This window comes from Onychostruthus taczanowskii, unplaced genomic scaffold, assembly GCF_017590055.1.
Source record: "Onychostruthus taczanowskii isolate IOZ18803 unplaced genomic scaffold, ASM1759005v1 scaffold209, whole genome shotgun sequence".
NCBI classification, from domain to species: domain Eukaryota; kingdom Metazoa; phylum Chordata; class Aves; order Passeriformes; family Passeridae; genus Onychostruthus; species Onychostruthus taczanowskii.
In genome coordinates this window covers 196,727-220,326 of record NW_024499340.1, presented here as the reverse complement: position 1 = coordinate 220,326, position 23,600 = coordinate 196,727, and the positions used below count along the sequence as shown (strand labels likewise).

Genomic DNA, 23,600 nt, shown 5'->3' with positions numbered 1-23,600 from the left:
GAGGAGTCCGGCGGTGTATGTAAAGAACTGGAGGGGAAACTGAAGGGGTCTGGGCGTGTGCACGGAAGGTCTGGGGTGCGTGAGGGCTCCGGGGGTGCCTGAGGGGACCTGGGGGTGTGCACGGGAGGTCCCGAGTGCGTGAGGGCTCCGGGGGTGTCTGAGGGGATCTGGGGGTGTGCACGGAAGGTCCGAGGCTGTGTGTGAAGGCTCCAGGGGTGTGTGAGGGACCGGGCGGGGCCTGAGGGGTCTCGGGGGCTCCCGAGGGGTCCGGGCGCTGTGAGGCAGCGCGCGGTTCCGAGCGCCCCCACGCTCCTCTCGCGAGACGTGGCGGCGGCCGGCGGGCCCGTGCCGGGCGGGATCGGGCGGGAGGAGCCGCCGCCGCCCGGCCGGGGACGCGCTCCCGCCGCCCCCTCCGCCGCAGCCGGGAGCGGGCGGAGCCTGCGCGGCGCCGCCGGTTTTTTCCCCCCCGCATCCCTCCCGCCGCGCCAGCCGAGGAAGCGACCGCGCTCCTGCCTGGGCAGAGCAGGATCGGGTGGAGGGACCGGAGGCACCGTAGGCACCGTCACCTGGCGCTGCGGCGGGGGCGGGGCGCGGCGCTGTGTCTGCGGCAGCCCCGGGGCGCTGCTCGGCCGCTTAAAGCACCGGAGCCGCCGGCCGGGAGGGGCGTTCGGAGCAGTGGCGGCCGCAGAGCGAGGGGAAGGCATGGAGGGCAAGGAGCTGACGGTGGGGTCCGCGGGGGATGAGGGCTCCAAGGATGCGCTAGGCAAGCCGCTGGGTCCCACGCCGAGCCAGAGCCGCTTCCAGGTGGACCTGGTGGCCGAAGGGCCCCGCAAGTCGTGCGGGGACATCGGCGCGGCGGGTAAGGGAGGCGAGGAAGCCAAGGGCAGGTTTCGGGTGAACTTCGTGGACCCGTCGGCCGGCGGCGAGAGCCCCGGCGAGCCCGGGGGAGGCAGCTCGGAGGGCGGCAACGTGAGCGGCGTCCAGAACGGCGGCGACACGGTGATGAGCGAGGGCAGCCTGCACTCGGGCGGGCACCACCACTACTACTATGATACCCATACCAACACCTACTACCTGCGCACCTTCGGCCACAACACCATGGACGCCGTGCCCCGCATCGACCACTACCGACACACGGCCGCTGACCTGGGCGAGAAGCTGCTCCGGCCCAGCCTGGCCGAGCTGCACGATGAACTGGACAAGGTGAGAGCGGCCCCCGGGCTCCCCCGGCGCCGGGGGTGCGGCGGCTTCTCGGAGCGTGTCGGCAGAAAAGCTTAAAAAAAAAAAAAAAAAAAAGCCGAAAGCTCCCCGAGCCTCGAGCAGGCGCATATAGCGCGGGTGCATAGCTTGCGTCTCAGTTCTGTTATATATATATATATTTTTTTTTGTCTTTTCGTGACGCAGTGGTATCCATCCCCCCCACACACACACGTGCTTTTGGGAGATGGTCCCCCAGTGCGAGAGGTATTTAGAGCCGTAGGTCTGTTTTCCCCGTCACCGAAGGGGGGTCTCTTACAGGTTTTCCACTTCCAAATCGCCTCCAGCGGATAGGGTATTGATTCGGATAGGGTATTGATTAGGGGGCTCGCCGTGGGGATCAGTCTGGGAAGGGGAGTGGAAACATTGGGTAGAGACGAAAAAAAAAAAAAAGTAAATAAATAAGGATGCGCTTGCTTTGGTAGCGGCCGGGGATTTGTCTCTGCGGCGCCGAGGCAGAGCCCGCTGGATCCGATGGGATCCGGATCGGATGCTGCTGGATCTGCACAGACACAGATCCTGAGCGAGCCTTCCCAGGGCTGCTCGGTGGCTCCTGCGCCGCGGGCAAGGCTTGAAAAATATCGGAGCTGTGCGTCTGAAGCTTTTTCTATTTTGGACTGCGAGTCCGTGTGTTATTTGAGATGAGTTGACAGTGAGAGCCTTCTTTGCATTGCAGGCTGGCTTGGCTAGAAGACCAGCTTTTGCTGAACGTAGAATTAATTTCCTAGACTTTTTTTAAACTATCGTCCTTAAACTAACTCCAGATAAAGATTAAGCTCTTACAGTGCTATTTCCTCACGGTTTGGAAATTAGTGTATGGCTGTGCTCAGGAGCCTGTGTTGTAAGTGAGGTCTTTCTGCTGGGTTTAGGGAAATAAAGAAATGCATGGGCCACATTCCAAGGAAGTGAATATTTTGTTTCCTGAACTTTTTTTTTGCATCCCGCTTTTCACTCCTTGTAGGTGGAGTTCCATGAGGAAATGCATGTTCTTTCCAGATGTAGCTGCTTCACACCATTATTAGGCTGCTCAGTGCATCAGCGCTGATACATGGGGTTTGGGGTTTTTTTGAGGAGTGGTGGTGATTGTTTTAAGTGTGTTTTTGACACTGTGAAATTGATCCAACAGGAATAACTCGTTGGTGTATTGCAGAGATACTTGTTTGTGACATCTGAGATTAGATGTCAGATTTTAATTACTAACCATAACTGCAAATTACTCATGCCTTCCAGGTCCCCTTTTGATGGAGTTAAATGATGATCTGTGGTCTGATTCTAAGTTAGTATGAAATCGAAATTGGCGATTACTGCCATGTGTTTGGACTTGGGTAAACTATAAATAAAACACATATGTTTGTGTTTGTAGTGCATGTGAGACCACACTGGTTTTCTGTCTTCCTGCTCCCCCAAATTTCTGACTCCTGGTCCATGATGAGATGACCAAGTGTTAGATACTCAGCTTTGTAAGCAGAACATTTCTCAAATTTCTAAGGTTGGCAGGTAGGTTTCTCAGTGTGTTAATGTTGCAGCACTGTGGAAAGCTCTTTGATACCATTAAGATATTTCAGTGCACAATGTAACATATTCCAGAACTACAATTTCTAAAATTGTAATTTCTTTACTAAGAAGAAATTAATGGCAAGTCTGTGGCATAGAGGAGTGGTAGACAACCTAATTACAGGATCATTATCAAAACAGTTTCATAGTGAGCATTAATTAAGTGAGATTATTAATTTCTTAAATGTCATTAATTTGTTCTGCAGTGTGGATAGATGTACATGTGAAGATACTTCTTTTAAAGCCATGCCCTGTCTGTTTGAGCCCCTCCTCCCATCAAATAAATATTGAAGTGGAATATGGAGTTTTGGTTGCATTTGATATTAAGTATTAATTTTTCAAAAAGGTCATGGTATGAACTTCAGAATTTTAAGTGGAAGTTCAGTGGAGTAACTCAAGTTTTCTGTCGCAGAGTGTTTAATGTCCAAAGCAATTAATGTCCAAAGGTGTTAGCAGCTACTTAGTCTTATAGGAAGAAGGGAAGCCATTATTTTTGCTTCCAACTTAGCAAAACAATTTCCAGATAAAGCTGTGAACACAAAAGCTTTTAATAAGGGTGTGTTGTGCATGCTAATAGCATCGGATACCTGCATTCCTAGCAATCTCATGTCAGTCTCACGGGAGTGTGAACTGCATCCCATCTCTGATTATGTACTTGGTTTATGAGCACAGAACCCTGGTAATTTTTAAATCAAGATGGTGCTGTGCTTCTATTTGGAAGATGTTCTCAAGGCTGTTGTGCTTTTTTTCCCCTGTTGCCAGGGGGCTTATTGTCTCCACTCTCAAAGTGACTTCAAGTTCCTTCTGACTAGCAGGTCTCTAGTGTTGAATAATGCTGTGCATTTGGGAAAGTAACTTGACGAATTAACCTTGCTCTTTAGCTGTGGATTTGTACCAATTTATCAGGTACAGCATGTCTGTGCAAGGCAGCTGGTACATCTTAGTATAGTGCCCTTGCATAAAGTTTGCACAACCTTTTGTTGTGCCTCTGCTCTTGACCCAGTGCATCAAGAGTGGCAGATACTTTGTGTAAAGTGCGATCCAAAACTGTTTACCAGCGGTATGGTTCACTGCTTTGAATGCAGCTATTTTATCCAGCAGTTAGAGTTTGTGCCATTCTGTTTGCTTTTAATAGGTAGATAAATGTGAGGCAACATTGGAGCATTGTCGATGCCAGTGCCGATTATAGAACAGATTTTTTATTTTCCTTTAGCTTTGTTTAGAAGCTTCATCTGTCTAACACTTCTACGATTCTGTTCTCACAGAAAAGCAGTGTTGGAAGAAGAGTGACTCTTTGAGGAAGACACACACGTGTACTGGAGGGGGCCCATTTCACAAGGGTTTGTCCTGCAGTCCTGGTGGGATAGGTGTTTGTGTGGTCATTCCAGCAGTGGCTTTTCTGGTAGGAAAGGGATTGTTCTTGAAACTGGCTGTGGAAACACAGCTGGGTGATGCTGCAGTACTCTGAGGTGGATGAATTGCATAACACTGGTCTTGGTTGATCATATTAAACTCCAGGTGAGGGGTCTTGTCTTTTTAAGTCATTGGCTGCAGGTAACTAAGGTGATCAATCTGTTCTTTACCCAGTTGATATGTATTGATTTCTCTCTGCTTTAGAGAGGAGAGAGAGGATTTGGTGATGCTGTTGCAGTTGCTGTCTTGTAAAGAGAATGTGTTGCAGGAGCTCTGGTCTCTGGAGATGTTGAGGTGAGAGGATGTTTATTAGCAAAAAAGTGAGAGAGAAGTCAGCATACCATGACATGCAGGTTTTTGTTGCAGTGGTGCCCCCTGCCCTCTTGAGGGGGATCTGTCTTCTGACTATGGGAAGATTAATAGTGTTATTTTCTTAAATTTTTTTTTTCTTGTCTTACAGTTTTTCTTGGGTCAGTTACATCTGTACATAAAGATAGAGCCAGTAGAAATACATGCACATGCCTTTGTGCTCCTCAGTTTATCACTACCATGTCTTTCATAATATCACAGACCTTATTGTTCTGACAGTACTCCTCTGTATACTGGTAGGGTATTCAGACCTGCACACTGTAACCCACGGAAATAGTTGAGAATTTTTCTGTATAGCATTGAGTGATTTGGGAGGTTATGTTTTTTTTTTTTTTCCTTTAAGACTAGATCTCGCTGTATATGAGTGGTTTTGATCTTTGTGCAGTCCCTCGCAGCTGTGGTGAGTGGATGTGGTGTGAACCAAGCCCTCTACTGGCAGCTCTGCTCTGCTGTTTGTTAAATACTCACCGGGAGCGCTGACAGGGTAAGGTACTGATCTCAGAGGAAGATCCTTACACCACCTCCACCCCACCCCCATCCGGATCAAATTATTAATCAAAACAAAAAGGAATCCCAAGGTATTTAAAAACACAAGTGTGCTTTGCTTCCTCCCACACAAAAGGCTGTGCACCTGTCATTTGGATTTGGAGACAGGTGTAAGAAAAAAGGCAATTACTGGTAGTCCTGATACAAATTGAGGGGGTTTTTTGTTTGTTTTTACTCAGGTTGGATCACATAATTGTTTTCAGTTGTCTTTCGGGCTTTCTTAAGTATTTTCTCAAGCACTGCAGTTTTTCCTCTGACCTGATGACGTCAAATGTTTAACATAAGCACAGTGAAAAGATCTGTGTATGACACTGCTTTCTAACGAACATGTATTCTGTCTTGAGAATGCTGAACAACTGCTGCATCTCTAATACTTGTTTAGTTGTATTTTCTTTCAATTCGTGGTTTATGTTTGCTTAGCTGTAATGAAAGAAGAACTCAGCTAAAGATGCATAAAAAGCTAAAAGATGACTGTAGGATACCAAGTTAGCTGACCCTGTTGTGTGAGGTCTGTCTCTAGGAGCTCCTTCCTTCCCTCTCACAGAAGTTTGAGACCCCCTTGCAGATGGTTTTTATTGCACCACCTTGCTGAATCTTGTCTACAGTCTGGAGAACTCTTTCTTTCTTCAGTCCCTGTTATTTTTAATTTAAATTACATTTCCTTCTTGCTGTCCTTCATATATGTGAGCAGAATTTGAATCTTCTTTCTGAAGTTCACTGTACTAAAATTAAACGAGAGAAGCTCTCTTAGTCTTGGTCTCAGTGCTGTTGTATGTCCCAGAAGCCTATAATTGGTAACTGTTCTTTCATCAGTTTTAAACAGCAGTGACCTTAATGCACCTGTACTCAGTGTGGCTTTACTTGCATCATGCAGAGGAATGTTTTTATGCTTTTTCAGCCTGTGTTGAGAATCCTCACTTTACTTACCCTGATACCCCACTTAAGCACAACTATTTTTATCAAGGGAAAAAATGAGTGTACTGCTCTGTTTGCAGCAGTAAATAATATTAGCATTCCAGGAGCCGTAATTTATAAAGACCATGTATAATTTGTATTTTTTTGTTGCATGATGCTTGTATCTCTTGAATCTTTGATAAGTCTTTAGTCCAGACGCCCATGGAATGCTAAAAAGCATGACCTGTGTTCAGCAAACTGCTAATATTGTTCTTACTACTTTTTTTCCCCCCCCATGTCCCAAGGAAGCTGGAAATAACTGAACCTTTAGCAGCTTATATAGCTCACAGCACAAGTGTGGACTGCTGCTGAAAGGAGTGAACTTTTTACTGTCACAGATCTTAGTTGGATCTGATACAGATCTGATCTGGTTTACAGAAAGCCTACACCCCCTCAACTGCAGAATCTTGCACTGCATGTGGTGGTTCAGTTCCCTGATCCAATACTTAAGGGCTCTCCACAGTCTTTTCATTGCACACAGGCATCAATATAAAGGTTTGAGTGTGCACTACTAATATAAGTATATTCATTTACTTTAAAATTGTATATACATGTGCTACTGTACAAATAATGTGTATAATAGTACAGAGTAAAACTTCAATAGTGATATAAAGATGAAATTCACACTCCCTTTTTTTTTCTTTATTAACATTACAAAAAAAAGTGTCACACTCCCAGTGGACTGTTCCAGAGCTGGTTAAAGAGGAAGGCTGCAGAATTCATCTTCAGATTAACTTTTTTCTCTTTTGGTACTGTACTTGATTAGATGTCAAATGATTTTCATTCTTGAAGAACATTCTTCCAGGGGAGGAGCTTGGCAAGATCAGTATCTTGGAGTAATTTTAAACTAGTGTACTACATCTTCAGTTGAATTCTTCAGATTTTTTCCTAAAGCCTCATATAATACTCATTCATGAGCAACCACAAACCCATTTGCCTCACTACTTGGTATAGGTGATAGCAGTCACACTATGGTCATTGTTGTCTATTAAGAATTTTTTAAATTAGTTGGCTTCAAATTATTTGCCTTTCAGAGTTTTGGGAGCTGTCCAGTTTTTCCAGCTTAAGTGCAGATTGGTCTTTGATTTATTTCTGCATTTCACCCTACTGATTATACCTGACAAACTTACTGTCATTTCATTTATGCATAAAAGTAACCTTGGATGTATTGTCTGTGCTTTGTAAACTTGACTGATTTAAGGATAAGGTGATAAAAATAGTAAAGAAAGTCTAAAAAATGAATTTAAAGTTCCATTTTAATAAGAGGGATTATCTCTTGCATCTTCATTTTGTTAGTTAATTCCCCTTCTTTGAATCCACTGTTTCTACTTCAGATGATTCAGATGTTTGGGTTTTTTTTTTTAAATTCAAAGAAAATAGCTCTGTCTGTTTCAGCTGTGAAGGAGCTGTGATGCTAGTCAACTTTGTCTGTCAGTCTACATGGCAGAGACTCTTAAGACTATTCTGAGTAATACTGCTTTTGAACTGTAAGCAGTTTGGCAACTTTGGCTGAAATGTGGTGCTGTGTCAGTGCAAGTGAGTGCTTTTCTGTGTGAATGTACCAGCCCTGCTCACTGCTGGCTCAGGGGCTGTGCTGTAGCTGCACTCACCACTTCAGAAGATGACATTAAAAATTCAGGTGCTACTTAAACGATTTTTTTTAGGATTACTTCAATGGGCTTTTTAGTCTGTTGTAAGCCAACAGGTAAAATGTAATTTTTCAGGAACTTACTACATTGGAGCTAGACTTTTTATGGAAATGGGATTTTTTATTAGGGTTTTACTATTGTTGCATGGGGTCATTTGCTTCTGTGTCCTACTTCTTGAATAGAAAGTGCACCATATTTTGCAGAAGTAGATGAAAACCAAAAGCTGTTAAGAGCAAGAATGCCTCAAATTAACCTTCATTTTGGGGTGGAGAATAGATGACTTGTGTGCTGGTTTTGGCTGAGGTAGAGTTTATTTCCTTCCCACTAGCTGGTGTGGGGTTCTGTTCTGGATCTGTGCTGGGCACAGGGTTGGTAATTCAGAAATGTTTTTGTCAAGGCCTTTCCTGTTCCTCCTGTGGCCATGCTGGTGAGGAGGCTGAGGGGGGAGTGGGAGGGGACACAACCAGGACAGGTGACCCAGATTGACCCAAGGGATGTTCCAGGGTATGTGGCATCATGCTTAGTGTAAAAAGTTGGGGGAGAAGAAGGAAGAGGACATAGGGAGTGATGGTGTTTGTCTTCCCAAGTCACCGTGATGTGATGGGACCCTGCTTTCCTGGAGGAGACTGAGGAGCACTGTCCAACCATGGGAAGCAGGGCTTTTAATGCCTTGTTTTGCTTTGCTTGTGTTTGTGGCTTTTGCTTTCCCTGGTGAACTGTCTTCACCTCAACCTGTGAGTTTTTACCCTTCAGTTCTCTCCTCAGTCCCGCTGGTGGAGGAACAAGTGAGTGGCTGCTTGGGGCTGGGCTGCTGGAGTTGAACTGTGATGACTTGGAAGTGTGATGTGTCCAAAACAACTTCTTGCTTGACAAGACTGAAATGGATTCTCTTTTGTACTTAATAGCAGAACATTGTATTTCTTGGACTACACTTGGGTATGCTAAACTTCTCTGCAGGAGGCTTGCTAATTGGATTTACTTCAGCTTTTATGCAATCAAGTGCTGAATCTGCTTCATTCAGGAGTGTATCAGGCTTCTGTGTTTCAGATACTCATGTGAAAACTACCCATGTTCGGAGCCTGGACTTCACTTTTCCTGTGAAGTGTGGTTTCTCCTTCCAGGACAATGGCTGTCCAAAGGAATATTGCATTCTGGGCACAGTAAGGAGTAATTACTTCCGTAGATCATTCAGGGTGCAGTGGTGGTTCTGGGAAGGGTCGTACACATCAGTGCAGAAATGAAGGTGCATTCTTGAGGTGTGAAGTGGAATGCATGCATTTCTTTCCCTTAAACTGAAGGGATTGGTTGCCCGTACACTTGTGCAGGAAGTCATGCCTCCTGCAGCTTTCTGTTAACTAGAACTGGAGAGACTGGAAAAGGAAATTTGGGCTTTTTTGGGGGAAGTTTGGTTTTTTGGCAGGAAGGCCTTATTTTAGCTACAAAATTTCTCGGAGTGCAGGCCATAAGCATTTGGGTTTTCCACACTGCAGAGCTACTGACCAAAGGCCTTTTCTCATTTGTTTCTGATTTTCATTATCAGCTTGCCCCGAATTTTCATACCCTTCTGTGCTTAGGAGGGATGTACGAATCAAGATGTAAAGAATGCGGGGAGGTTTTCTTTATTTTGCAAAGTGCTCTCATTCTTTAATTGATGTTTGTGCTGCAGGAGGGAAAGCAAATATTATTTATATTTCTGATAGGATACTGGTCTTGCATACCTGTAGATGTTAACAAAACTTTGCTGCTTTATCACATGTCAAAACTGCTTCAGAGGGATGTAACCTTCGTGTAATAAGGTTAGAGATTTGTCAAGAAAAGTGTTCATGTAAGACGTTAAAGTAGTGCTAATCTTCATAAACAAATCTCCTACTTATTTGTAAGTATACCACCTTGAAAGAAAGGATTTACAACTAAGCTGAAATCAATTGCCTGAGTAAGTTTCCTGATTAAGTCTTGCTAACTTAGTTAATACATCATATTACATGGAAGAGCTGGGGGATGAGTGGATGATTATCCCTTTAAAATAATTAAGGATGGCTTTTTAAATCATTATATATACAAAATATATATGCACACAGATAGAACCCACTCTGTTTAATGTTTCTCTATTAAAAGTAGTATGCAAGACAGAAATACAAGCTGATGGCAGAGACACATAGCTAATCCTTCAGTTGACATGTTAATTGCAACTATAAATTTCTTCTGTTTAAAATTGCTGTGCTGCAATCACAATACAACACTCTTTAATTTCAGCTTAAGATAACATTAACATTCAGTGTTTGATGCAATCTCTTTTAAAATCTCTGGAAGTAGGTGCCAAAGGCATTTGCTACTATATTTTAAACGTATAATTGTAGAGAAGGTAATATAGTCAAAGCACTTAAGTTTTGGTCTCTTGGCTGCAAACCTACAAAGGATTTCCTTTGATTGAGGTGAGCAACCAATGATTGTAGCTGTTCATGTTTGATTCCAAGGAATCCAAGGTTTTAAGAACTGACTGTGTTTTATCTGGGCAATTTATCTCCTGCTGTTTTAGGTAGCTTCTGGATGCTATTTAATGGCTTGGTAGGCTTTTTTAAGGTTATGACTGTAAAGACACTGGAGTGGGCATCATGACAAATTTGCTAATAGAAGTCAGAATTCATTCCTGTTTCATCACCAAGTAGTAAAATACCTAATATGAATGCTGAAATTTCTGAACTGCTGTCAACAGCAATGACTAGTCATTGTTCCCTGATACTATTAATTTTTTGAGTTCTTTGAAGAAAATGCTAAGAAGGTGTTAGGGAGACTGAGGTGTCGTGAACATGTCTTTGTGCTATTTTTTTTTTTCTCTGTGTATTACCTGGCTGGGTCTTTTTCCCCACTGGGAGCAGTGATAATCAGTCAAGATTCCCATATAACTCCTGAAAAACTGGAGCATCTGAATCTCTTTTGTTAGCTTGGTAAACTATTTTAAACTAACAAATAATCAGAAATCTGTCAATTGCTCCAGGTGTTCTGTGGAAGATAGTGGCTTTCTGAGTAGCAATTTCTAAGTGAGGGGTAACCCCTGTCTTAAGTACCAAAGATTCAGATTGTTACATCTGTTTTAGAATTTACACTTTCATTGTTCTTTCATCGGTATGAGGCCAGTTACAAAGCATTAGTTGAGAGTTGTGCATTCTTGTTCTTGGTTTCCATACCTGTCATCCTTATTCCAGCACAGCAGGACTAGTTTACAAAATACTGACCAGTCAGATTGTTCTTTAAGAGAATGTTACATAGAACAAGATTTTTTAAAAGTCATTACCTGTGATGCTTCCTCCCTCTGGAGTTGTTTGTTTCCCTTACAGGAATACAAACCACTTGAAAACTGTCAGACTTGGCAGAATTGTTTCCCAAGTTTAGTGTTAAAAAATCACCATGATTTGTAGTTTACGAGCAAAGTTAGAAATAGTATCCCAGCCTCTCTTGAGAAGTGGTTTCCTGACAAAATGGTTACAAACAGTAGTCAGTGTCACCAGCTTGAGTCAACGACTGGTGTAAACTTCTATTTCCTTCTGTTATTTAAGTACCGAAATACTCTGGAATCTCTGGCAACGAAACTCAAGGCTTTTCTTGATAAAGGGTTTATCATAAGACTCTCTGGTGTCCCTGGGCAACAATATGAGTAAAACCACTCAGTGGAGATTTAGGTGTTTTGTAAAGAAAGCTCAGTCCTCTTGATCTCTTTCACAACTGTAGATAAAAGCAGTAAAAGATAAAAACCAGCTTATCAAACTGACCCGTAGACAAAACCTGGAAATTTTATGATTACAAACATCAGCATGCTGCAAAAGTAATGTTTAAAGAACAGATACATTTGATAGAGTTTGGTGTCCTTCAGACAGCATTTAATACCTAGCTTATTATTTATTCTTTATCAGACAGCATCACACTTGTACCAGTACAGACTGTTTTCAAAAGTTCTGTTATATAAGAGGTAAACACCATAGCAGCAGGATTATTCTAAATGTATTTCTATGCATGAAATACGTTTAGCACTTCTAAAGTCTTAGAAGACTTCTGCTCCTTGGAAGTGTCACAGGTGGTGGGAGCTAGGGTCCAAAAGTTCATTTGCTCTTTCAAGGAAAAGATCTTTGGTAGTGTTTAAAAATCCTTTGAAGTGCTACCATCATTTGAGGCAAAATGCCTAGTAATTCTTATGTAACTTGATAGCTTTCTTTATTCTGTCATTTTTATTACATCTATGTTCTGGCTCAAGTATCCTTTAGTTAGAAAAAAAACAAAGCCAACATTTATAAGCTCTTTCTTTCATGTATGTTTTGAAGTGTGTTAATTCTGATAAAAACAGGTTTTGTAGCCATAGTCTTAGTAGTGTGCAGGGCTGGAGTTGAGATATATGGGAGTATAATCTCTCCAAGTAATGATTCTGCCTCTGACACAGATGGCCTGCTGCATCTGGATCAACACATTTTACTGCTTCTTCCCTTCCACAAAATAAGGAACATCTTAAAATGGCAATGCCTGCAAAATTAACCTTTGAGAGATGGAAACAAGAAATCATGGTTGTAAGGGCTAGTGAGCAGGTTGGTAGTAGAGCTGTGAGCCTCAGTGAAGGACTGCAGAAGATGTGTGAGAGGGCGTAGAATTGTTCTGCCAGTACTCTGGGCAAAGATGGTTCTCAGGGTAGGTCCCTTCATTTTTTTTCTGTTTTCAGTAAGCGTGAGAGACCTATGCTCATGAACAGAATACAGGTATGTAATGAGAATAAAGTATGTATCAGGATGTAGCATCAGAATTTACAGTGCAGGTACAAAGCAACTTTCAAGTGTAAGCAACTTGATTAGATGTAGTGGAAAGCCATTTTTATATTTCTTTCCAGAAGCTGCAGCTTGAAAAGATTAGGCTCTTGATTTTTAGCATTATGATAATATAAACTATTGAAACCAGCTTCAGTACTGTATCCTGCCAAGATGAGAAGAAGCTGCTTTTGTGAAGCCTTTCTAGGGAGTTTGTGTGAGAAGAGCCTCATATTACATGGCATGTGCTGAATCTGTAATGGCCAAACTTGAGGAATGGGAAAAGCAGTTAATTGCTGCAGTCTGAGATGCTTCTCTGGCCTCCTGGTTTTGCACAGGACTAATAGCAATGGGAGGGATTAACTGAAGAAGTCAGTGACTACTTGGAACACACCAAATCAGGCAGTTCACAGTGACAGCAATCTGACTAGAGAGCCAGAAAACAGTCTTACATACAAATTGCTGGTGGTCCTGCTCTTGACTTGTGGCTTCCAAGTTGTGATTCTTGAAAAGAAGTAAGACTTCATGTGTGTTTATTCTGGTATTACCTCATACAGTGCAACATAGCCCAAGTATGTTGCCATTAAGATGGGATTTAGATAAGTTCACCACAAAAAAAAAATATGCTGCATGACATGCACCACTGTATTTCTTAAATAAAGCCATTTTTACTGAACTTTTTGATGCACCAGTGTATTACAGGCTGTGTGTGAAAAATCTCAGATCTCCTCTACCAAAATATCAAGTATTTTCTCATTACTAATCTATGTCTAATAGATGTGGAGGCTATTCACAGTTGTCACAAATGACTTATTGTTATGATCCAACACTGGAGATGAAATAGTAGATTATCTGTGTAGGAGCAGAAATTAACTGTTTCTTGTCTTAAGTCCTCTCAGTGTATGGTAGAATTGTCAGCATGTAAACATATGTTATTTTTCCTTTACCAGTGCAAATTAATACCATGACTATTTTTGAACTGATTATTTTTGTTTTAAGAATTGCGTTAATAAGACTGTTTCTGATCTGAAATGTTAAACCGTCTTTTCTTTCCCCTTTTGTTACACCCCCTCCAAATCCACAGTGTGTTAGTGTTTTTTACTGTTTATGAAGATCTTATCACACATGTATTGGCTGTTCTAAAATAGTGCTAGGGCAGTTTTTTCCATTCAGTGTCTGACTTGAGTAGAAGCATTGTTTCCTCATGAACACGAGCATGAAAAATACTATGCCTGCTTGATTTACAGCTGAAACCACAGTGGTGCTTTCTTAATATCGCCTTAGAGGGCTGCACTTGGAGCCTTCTGGAGTGAAATTCTTTTGTGCCCACACTCTGTAATATCTGTTCTCAGTGGTGCTTTATTGGGCACCCACCAGCACTGATAACCAGGAATAACCTTTCAGTTATTGCATTTTGCTTGTGCCTCAAAATATTTTCCTAAGAAATATTGCACAGTGTGGAGAGACAAGACATACAGAACAAAACTTTCCTGTGTTCACAGTGTGCAGTATCTTGGAGCTGATCTGGTAACTGATAACCCATTATCTCCTGCCCAGAACACAACAGGCTGAGCTATGGGCTCATTTGAGCACTGCAGGAAAATGTGTAGCTGCCACATGGTGGTTGAGGTTTTGGGGTGACATTTGGGGGTCACATTGGCAACATGTGCAGGTTTTACCAATAGTTGGCCTGTCATGCTCACATGATGAACTGTGTGATCCTTTCTTAGACTAGATACAAAGATATTTCTCCACCTTCTTACCAAACCTGAACATACAGTAAACAAACTCCAAACTTGTTCAAAAAAAAAAGGCATTACCCACTTTAGGCACATTTCACTATTTTAAGACATAGAGATAAAGATTCCTCCTACCGTTCCTTGATACTCCCTGACCAGTCTTCTCAGAGAACAATTTTGTTATTTCTTATTACAGACACGATGCGTGTTGTTGTAATAGCAGAAGATTTTATCTAATGTTGGCAAGTTCTTTTGGCCAAAGCTTAAAAATTGTTTAGATAATTTGAATGTGACTCCTTTTATGTAATGGTTTAAAGTAGAGTTTGTTCCAAGTATAATGTGGTGGTTTTCTGTGAGGAATAAGAATGGGTTTTATATGAACAAGTAGTAAGTGGTTGTACTGTCTCATGCTTGATTGGAGGTTTTGGCATAGTTATGAACATGTTTATAATCTGCCCCTTGTTTTAATACATTTTTTCTCTTTGTTTCCTCCCCACTTCTGAAAGAAGTCATAAAGGGATACATTAATGCTTATAAGGTTTTTTACATTTTATTCTGCACTTCTAAGCTATTGGAGCAGGGTAGGTGATGGGCTCATCCCTTCTGGCATGAGCCTCAAGCTTGAGTAGGAGATGTTTTCTTAGTTCTGGTTCAGGCAGGTCAGCATTTCTGAAATGTAGCAGCGTTGTAATTCTCTTTTTAGTCCTCACTGTTCTTACCACTCTAAATGATTATGTGCTGCTACTGGATTTGGCTTGAGTGCCTGAATACAAATAATCAGCAATCAATAGATTCATCTGGTCAAAGGCTGTGCAAATCTCCCAAGAATTACAGCCATTACTTCTGTCCAGGAAAGCTGCAGTTCAGCAAATTGGATAACTCCTGATTAAGTTTTTGTTTGTCCTCTGTTTAGTGTATATAACACAGTATATAATACATATACACGCACATGTAAGAATACATATATATAAAACTCATAAGCTGTGTGTGTGTTTTTTTTTTTTTTTTTTTTTTTTTGTTTTAATTGTAATCCCTTCTGGAGGCAATATAATGTACTCTTTAAGAGTGTAAACTATTAAAAGGTAATGATCTGGATACCTAACAGTGCAAGGCTTGTACCTTACAGGATCACCAGATGTGTTGCAGGTGTATCTGTCTCTGTGAGAATGTTGTAGTTCCACATCAGTGAGAGAAGCACTGGCATGAATCTGTGCTGCTGACCTTTGGATAAGGTTGACATAATCTGCTTTTAAAAATCTGGTTTGTATGTTTACTGCTGATTATAAGAGTCTATGGATGACACCCTTCATAACTGACAGGTTTAGAAATATTTCCTCTGGACCCTCTGCTGAGGATATATCTGGTACTATTGTATCAAGAGTAGAAAGAATTTGGTAAAATACCTCACCCTAATCTTTATTAGTTTTTCCCTGCATATGTTAAAAGTCTTATTTGTGTCCACTCTATTTTGTGTCTTCCATAGCAAATGTGGGTTTTGCCCTTTACCTCATTGAACCTCTAATTGTTTAAATATTTTCTGAGCCCTGGGATACAGGCAGCTTCAGAGTATGCTGCTTGAGCTGGTTTGTTGAATGTTGCTCAGGGTCTTTCTACTGTATCCATTCTTAATACTTGTTGCCTTGGATAAACTAACATACTTAGCTTAGAGTGCTTCTTGCTTTCTTACAGCAAGTGTAGGAAATGTTTGAATTTAAATGTTCTGGTGCTTGCCTGGTTTGGCAAAACAAAATTGTCTTTTAAGCAAGCATATATATATATATGTGCGTGTATACACATATATTTTGAGTTTATATTTAAAGTTGAGAATTTCTCCATTTTTGAAGTTGAGAGCTGAATTGTAAATAAAAGACATAAGCTGGCTTTTGTCCATGGGGCTGATGTTTTCTCCATCTGTGATCCTTCCCGTGTAAATGGAGAGCAGTGTTTGGGGAGAGATTTCTCTTCCCTCCTTTTCCCTGAAATGCCAATCTCCCATCCCTCTTTCTGGCAGCATCACCTTACAAACAGTAGTAGAATAGTTTGCAGGGAAATGAATAATTTATTTCCTGAAAAATTGATCAAATGACAGCTAAGTCTGAACCACAGGAAACGCTACAGCAGAGACCAGTAACTTGTGATGGAACAGTCTGTGCTTTCAGATTAAGAAGTAAAATTTCTTGTGCATTTGAAATCTTCCAGTTCTTTTTCGACAGACCAGGTGTTTGACTTTTTTAGGCATCTGGGGCTAATTCTTAATTATATTTACCACACTGGCTGTTAATGGTTTGCTCTTGTAAGTTTGTTTTACATTCCTTTAAATCCGAGATGTGCGTCACGCAAGGGACGTAAAGGAGCGACTCAAAACTTCTGCCGTGTCATTCTTTTTATTTTTCTGTTTACACAAGTAAGATGGTTTGTTTGTTTTTTGTTTTTTTTTTTTTTTACAGGTAAGTTTTGCATGCTCACTCTGCTCTGTCAGTCACACAAATACAAACTTTTTTTGTGTTTTCAAAGGAGCCTTTTGAAGATGGCTATGCCAATGGTGAGGAGGGCACACCAGCTGGGGATGCAGCTGCTGCTTACACACCTGACAGTAAAGGGGTGGTCAAGTTTGGCTGGATAAAAGGTGTGCTGGTAAGTTTGATATATGGTTCTTCAGTTTCTTACAGGTGCTGGTCTATTCTTACGGATCTTTCCTACCATCTTCTTTGTTGACAGGCATTGTGGTAGTGTAGTATAAAGATTATATGTATGAGAGGTGTGATAAATGCCATAATTTTAGGAAGGGTTTCTCCTATTTCAACTGAATTTTAAGGAAATAAATACTTCAGGACTTTAAATTCTTAAGGGTTTGTGGTTTCTCGGCACAGGTTTTAAGGGTTTTCATGTTGCATGATTTCCAAGAAGGAAAGATACTGTAGTAAAAGAACACATGCTTTACTTCTGTGGTTTGGAGAGGTTATCTCCTTTTTTTGGATTGGTAGGATTGGTACCTTACTCTTCAGGGAAGAGAGAGACCCAAGACCTGGTTTTAGTCTCCTGTCTGAATTCTGTACAATACAAGCTCTTATTTTTATTGAGGTCTAAGAGTTGTAAATACAAGGATTAAAAAAAAAAAAAAAAATGCACGCCTCTCCATCCTGTTATTGTGCAGATGTGTTGTAAGATCCAAAAGTTACAGAAATGGAAACTTGCAGCAGGGTTTGTTCTTTTAAGAAGAGTAAGTTATTCAGTAGGGTGTTGCTTTAGTGCTTTTGTTTTTTTTTGAGAGAGAGAGAGAGGTTTGTGGGAGATACAAACTGAGGTTTTAGACCTCACAATCATTATAGACTTCTATCTTATTTTAAGTCATGTATTCCATAGTGTGAATTTTGGATCCTAAAGGTTAGGGTCTAAATTATTATTATTGTTTGCTTATGGCATACTGCAAGTGTCAGATGTTGAAATACTCTTTAACTCTGTGTTTAAGGTAGTAACTTTTTAATCATATTGAAGTCCTTTTTTTTTAACCAAACTTAAACTTGTGTGATAACATTGTATTCTTGTGAAATTATTTGAAAAATGGTGAGGAAATACAACAAGACAATTTCAAGAACATTAAAAACCGAAATAAAAGATTAGTGAAAATGACTGCAGATGCAAGAACTAATCTTTGTTAAATTTCTGTTTTGTCCTAGGTACGATGTATGTTAAATATTTGGGGTGTGATGCTCTTCATCAGACTATCATGGATTGTAGGACAAGCTGGGATAGGTATGCCGTAATTTTATTTCATTACTTTGAAATGTGATCCACAAGACATGTTGATCCTGAGCTTTTACTTCAAACAGGAATAGGAAATTACCTTAATATTGCCAATTTTTATGGTAATTTATCTTACCAAAAACTTCAGCCAGTTACTTAGACTTTTTCATTTAGGTACAAGACAAATATTTTAAAATTTACATTTGTGAGTCTTCAGTGAACTGTAGAGATAATCTTTTGAGCTCTAATTATTAAGCCCTGCATATGGACTGGGTAGTCTATAAGCATTTCTTTTTAAAGGCTTAACTTACTGTTGGATTGATCTCTAGCACAGCTCTTATCTTGATGATTAAAGAGAATCTTTGCCCAGTTTTATATTCATCCTGATAGGGGAAAGAGGTAGCCTTTTGCTTGAAAGTAAATTTGTGTTCTGTTTGCAAGACTTGAGTGTTTAAATGAAATTAAGCTGAAGGTTTGTGCTCTTTAATACTTCAGGGCTTACAGTGTTTTCATCTCTTTTCCCAAAAGGTCTCTCTGTCTTGGTTATTGGAATGGCCACTGTTGTGACAACTATTACAGGACTGTCTACTTCAGCAATAGCCACAAATGGGTTTGTAAGAGGAGGTAATGCTATTTTCATGAAGTTTTTAAGCTTTCCTCACTCTGGAGTGCACACTTTAATGTTGCTGAGGAGCAAAGCCTTCCGTGTGTTCTGTGTGATTAAACAGTCACATAATTAACAAAAAGTCAATAAGTAGCCTACTAATTAGACTTGAACTAGTACCTTGCTTTTGTGCTGTAAAAGGAACTTTATTGGTGTAAATTTTTGTAATACAAACAGTTTTAAGGACACATATCCAGGAATGAGTAGGGTCTTAATAATTCTCCTGAGCTGCACTGGTTGGTTAAGAGCGTGCTTGTCTGTGTTCATGTCCTGAAATAAACCTTCACACAAGTAACACTGCAAACTCTCAGTTAGGTCCAGCTTTCCTGAGGGTGATGGTTTTCATTCTCTTCCATGGTTTATGTGGTGTTGTCAACTATTTTTGGAAATGGTTGGTGCCTCTGACACCATCAAACTGCTTCATGACATTACACGACTGCTACTAGGAAAAAAATATGGTGAAATTAAAGTACAAGCTTATAAAACTATCTTCATTAAGATTGAGAATGAAGAGAAAAGCCTCACTGTCACAAAGTAAACGGATCCAATGGGAAAAGTCAGCTGTGATTGTTAGCATTATGTCAAGCTTAGTTTCTGAATGCCCTTCTGTTTTCTAATTCTGTGATGTATATTGGGTTGTCCCACTCCTATAGGAGCTTTTTTTTTTTTTTTAAAGTCACTCTTCAAAAATAGTACTTCATTAGAAAATCTGAAGTCCTGAATTGGAAGAACTGTAGAATTTCATAGGAACAATTGTTCCTATGAAAATGTAATATTACAGTAAGATTTTTTTTTTAATGTTACATAAGAAATACAGACAATGGCCAAGCTGGGTACATATATAGGATTTCCACAAGAAGTCTAATGCAGTGAAATTAAGTATTTTTTGTTAAAGATTTTTGACATGCACTCAGTTACTGGAGGATTTTGTTGCTTCTAGAAAGCTTAACCTTAAGTTTGAGTAATAAGCCTTTGCTGCATTTTCTAAACTTTACCTTCCTGTAATACTCGATCTGATTTTCTTTTGTCATGTGGGATTTGTTATTTTTGTCCAGCTCAAAAGTACAAAGAACAGGCTCTTGAGGGTCCCACTGGAGGGCAGAAAATTCCTTTAACAGCAGAGCTTTTAGAAACAGGTCTTCAGAAGTTTGGAACTTCAGTGGGTTTGTTGCAGTCTGCTTTGCCAGTTCCTTGATCTTGACTGCACAAGTGCTTTGAGCAGTTTGAAGTAAAAAGCCCCAGTTATCCTGCAGCTTGTGTTCTACAGTTTTTAAACCACAGAACTGGTTGCATACCTGATATGCAGTAATATGAGGTGGTCTCTTTGCCTAAGAACTTGAAATACATTCCTAAAACTTCAGCACATCTGTCCCTAAAATACTGAGTTAAGGGTTATTTTCTAATACATCAGGGAATACAGAGTGAGTAGATTCTGGCTTGTGTAAACGTTAAAGTGCTGATGACTGTCTGTTATAAGCTCTATCATGTAGATACTTTTTTGTCATTTGTATTTTTTTTTCTTTCAGGAGGAGCATATTACTTAATTTCCAGAAGTCTGGGCCCAGAGTTTGGTGGTGCCATAGGACTTATTTTTGCATTTGCCAATGCTGTGGCAGTGGCAATGTATGTTGTTGGTTTTGCTGAGACTGTTGTCGAGTTACTCAAGGTACATGTGCTTATATTGATTATACTTTATTTGTAAAGTTTTTCACTTCATATAGAATGTTTGAGTATGTACAGTATATACTTTGTATGTAAAGGTAAAGATTATACTTGGTTTTTGATTCATCTGATCATAGAACTGTGTGGGTTGGAAGAGACCTTTCAAGGTCACTAGTCCATCCCCCTTCCAGGTAGAATCACAGACTGGTTTGGGTTGAAAGGGACCCTAAAGACCACCCAGTGCCACCCCCTGCCATGGGCAGGGACACCTTCCACTGTCCGACGCTGCTCCAAGCCCCATCCAGCCTGGCCTGGGACACTTCCAGGGATCCAGGGGCAGCCACAGCCTCTCTGGGCCCCCTGTGCCAGAGCCTGCCCACCCTCATTGTGAAATATTTCTTTCTTACATCTGGCCTAAATCTGTTGTCTTTTAGTTTAAAACCATTATTCCTCGTTCTGTCACCACAAGCCCTATCCAAAAGTCTGTTCCCATCTTCCTTGTAAACCCCTTTAAATATTAAGTCATCACAGTAAGGCCTCCCTGGAGCTCCTTTTTCTTCAGGCTGAACAGTCCTTATTGTTTCCATTTGGAAGATTCATTGATTTAAAAACAAGGTAAAACCCAAATTACTTGTATCCTTAAAGGGAATTTACAGTCAGTAAACTTGTGGTGTGTAGATTAACTACTAATAAATTATAGTGAATAAAATGCTGTTCTTTAGTAGGGAAGGTATTTTCCTGATGAAGTACATGACTGTGTATTTTTGTTTTGTTAGGAAAATGGAACGTTGATGATCGATGAAATGAATGATATCAGAATCATAGGGGCTATCACAGTGGTTATACTGCTGGGCATTTCCATTGCAGGAATGGAGTGGGAAGCAAAAGTAAGGATTTCCCATCTTTTTTTAAAATTCTCTCCTTCATAATTTTGATTCCATTTTTGTACCTTAGCTATCTGGTTTTTTTTTTTAAAGTATATTCAGTGTATTCAGTATTGCGTGATGGTACATTAGAAGTCAGTTGACTTTAATGCAGTAGCACTTGGTCTGGCCACTAGCATGTGCAGCTCTGAAAAGCATTTCAGCTCTTAAAACACTTCACTGGAAACTTAAGCATCTATGAGAACCTAAACTCCAGCATAATCCACTCCTAATGACATTGTCAAATAGATTAATGGTATTTCCCTCTTCTGGGCAATTAAAGCACAAGAGAAGGTAAGAACTTCAGCATGAGAATTTTCCTTTACTTAAAACTTTAGGCAAATTCTGAGGCTGAAAGCACAGGGCTGGCTTCCTTTCTCTTTCATTCTCTTCTGGTTTGGTTTTCACCTGGAAACAGCAAGACGGTAGGATGCATTCGCCAGACCGAGCATGGAGAAGGGTTTTGAACACTGGTGGTGGTGAATGTGTAGGAGGCAAAATCTCCTTCCCTCACCTTGTGGCTGCACAGTCTTGGGTCAGCTCTGACTGGAGAGATCTTAACAGAGAAGCTCTTCTGCCTTACCAGTTTTCTGCTTGACATTATGAGGCAGTGTAGGTTGCTCTCTGGTTCCTGCACCTTGTAGGCTTTTTCTGAATATCTGTCCTTAATGTGCTCCAAAAAAAAAAAAAAAAGAGCCTCGCACTGGGGCTTTATTCCCAACTTATATTTATATCACAATAGCTCCTATTTTTCCTTTTTTCTTCACTGAGAAGCAGCTGAAGGAGCCTCCTCATGAAGTGGTGTAAGTTTCTTGTGCTCCTACATCAAGAAGATGGTGCTATTCATAATAAAAATGAGAGAGGGTTTTTTATCATTGTTGCTTCCAAGAAATAGGGATCCTAGAAGAAGTGAATGAAGATGTGCATTGCTTTGATCTGCTGAGGAGAAAAGAAACTAACAGAAATTGACTTTGGCATGAACGTCTAAATTGAACTTCTGTAGAAACTGTTTACCTTTCTCAAGTAGCCCTTCACTGTCTATAACTTGAATTTTTGATGCTCTCTTTATCCACCCAGCTGCAAACAATGCTGACCTCCTTATTCTGAACTGTTTTGAAATAATTATTTGTTAAGAATCCTCTGGCTGCCACTTGAAGTCACAAGTAGTATCTTCATTTTGCTGTGTAGCATGAGCAGTTCTATAACAATAGTTTGCATGAAAATATGCCTGTTTAATGTTTCTACATCAAACCTGAATTGTGGTATTACTGCAGTACAATCCTTATTTTAGGGGTAGCTTTCAAAAGTCCTGTCCTCAGTGTAAAAGTCAAGACTTGGTTTCTCTGTCATGGAAGGAGGCAAGTGAGAGCAATGATAGGCAACTGAGCCTGTCAAACAAGCATTTCATGTGGGCTAACATAGAACTCAGCACAGCAAAACAGCAGCGTCTCCATCTTGATCTGTGGTGTTGTCCTATGCCTTAGCCATGCCTTAGAGAATGCCTTGGAAAATGGAGCAGGGGAATCTATAATAATGCCTTTGAACCAGATCTAAAAGTGAAGAGAGACTGGGATTGATTCCAGTGAAGTTTGCTTTTAAAAATGGCTTTTTAGAGTGTGTGGTGTTTACTACTCGCCTCCTTGTGTTGAAGTCTTAGGAGCCCTTTCTTTCAGACTTTGGAATTTAAGTAAGATACTCAGCAAACATCCCTAGCTTCAGGGAGATGCCTAGGTAGGTTAGTGGAAAAATCCACTTGTGGCAATTGTTCTGTAATAACTTCATGTTTATGTTTGTTTTACTGAAGGCTTCTGCAAGCACCCAGCTGTATCCTCACACCTTTAACCTGTTCTTGAGGCTTTACAAAGGTTTAAATACAAGGCACAAACTGTTTTCTTCAGGTGGACTTCTGACTCTGCTCCAGGCCGTTTTGCTCTGTTTATCACTGTTCCACCCTGTTTTCCTGAGAGGCTGTGTGAACTGAAAACTTTGTTTTGTAGGCGTGAACAATGCTACAGTGATACAGCATAGTAACTCCTGATCCTGGGCCTGAAAAAGGTCTGTGAATAGCTTCCCCCAAGCTACTGGCATTTCCTTTTTAAGGAATCAATCACCCAAAAGATAACAGCAGTGTGATTGCTTATTTAAATGAAAGACCTGAACCATCCCTTCAGTGCCTAGATTTATCTTTGTACACACTTTTGAGGTATGGGATGGTTTAAAGTACTTGTTGTTCAACTTGTAGGGCTTATAATAGTTCTGCAGAAAAGTGACTAAAAATCTAGGTTGTAATAAAAGTAGTTTCAAAACTAGGAATTAACAAGTAATTGTTGTAGTTTGCAATT

At 40.7% G+C, this 23,600-nt stretch overlaps 1 protein-coding gene across 2 annotated transcripts in view; it reads left to right on the top strand.

Annotated features, from left to right (window-relative positions):
* Positions 1 to 365: 365 nt before the first annotated feature.
* Positions 366 to 23,600, top strand: part of SLC12A2 (solute carrier family 12 member 2) — a 52,639-nt gene continuing 29,404 nt past the window's right edge. For both annotated transcript variants that reach the window (XM_041404112.1, XM_041404111.1), the window contains exons 1-6: positions 366 to 1,203; positions 16,780 to 16,899; positions 17,943 to 18,018; positions 18,538 to 18,633; positions 20,200 to 20,339; positions 21,112 to 21,222. In XM_041404112.1, coding sequence (XP_041260046.1) covers positions 703 to 1,203; positions 16,780 to 16,899; positions 17,943 to 18,018; positions 18,538 to 18,633; positions 20,200 to 20,339; positions 21,112 to 21,222 — 1,044 coding nt within the window. In that variant the 5' untranslated portion in view covers positions 366 to 702. The remainder of the gene's footprint in view (positions 1,204 to 16,779; positions 16,900 to 17,942; positions 18,019 to 18,537; positions 18,634 to 20,199; positions 20,340 to 21,111; positions 21,223 to 23,600) is intronic.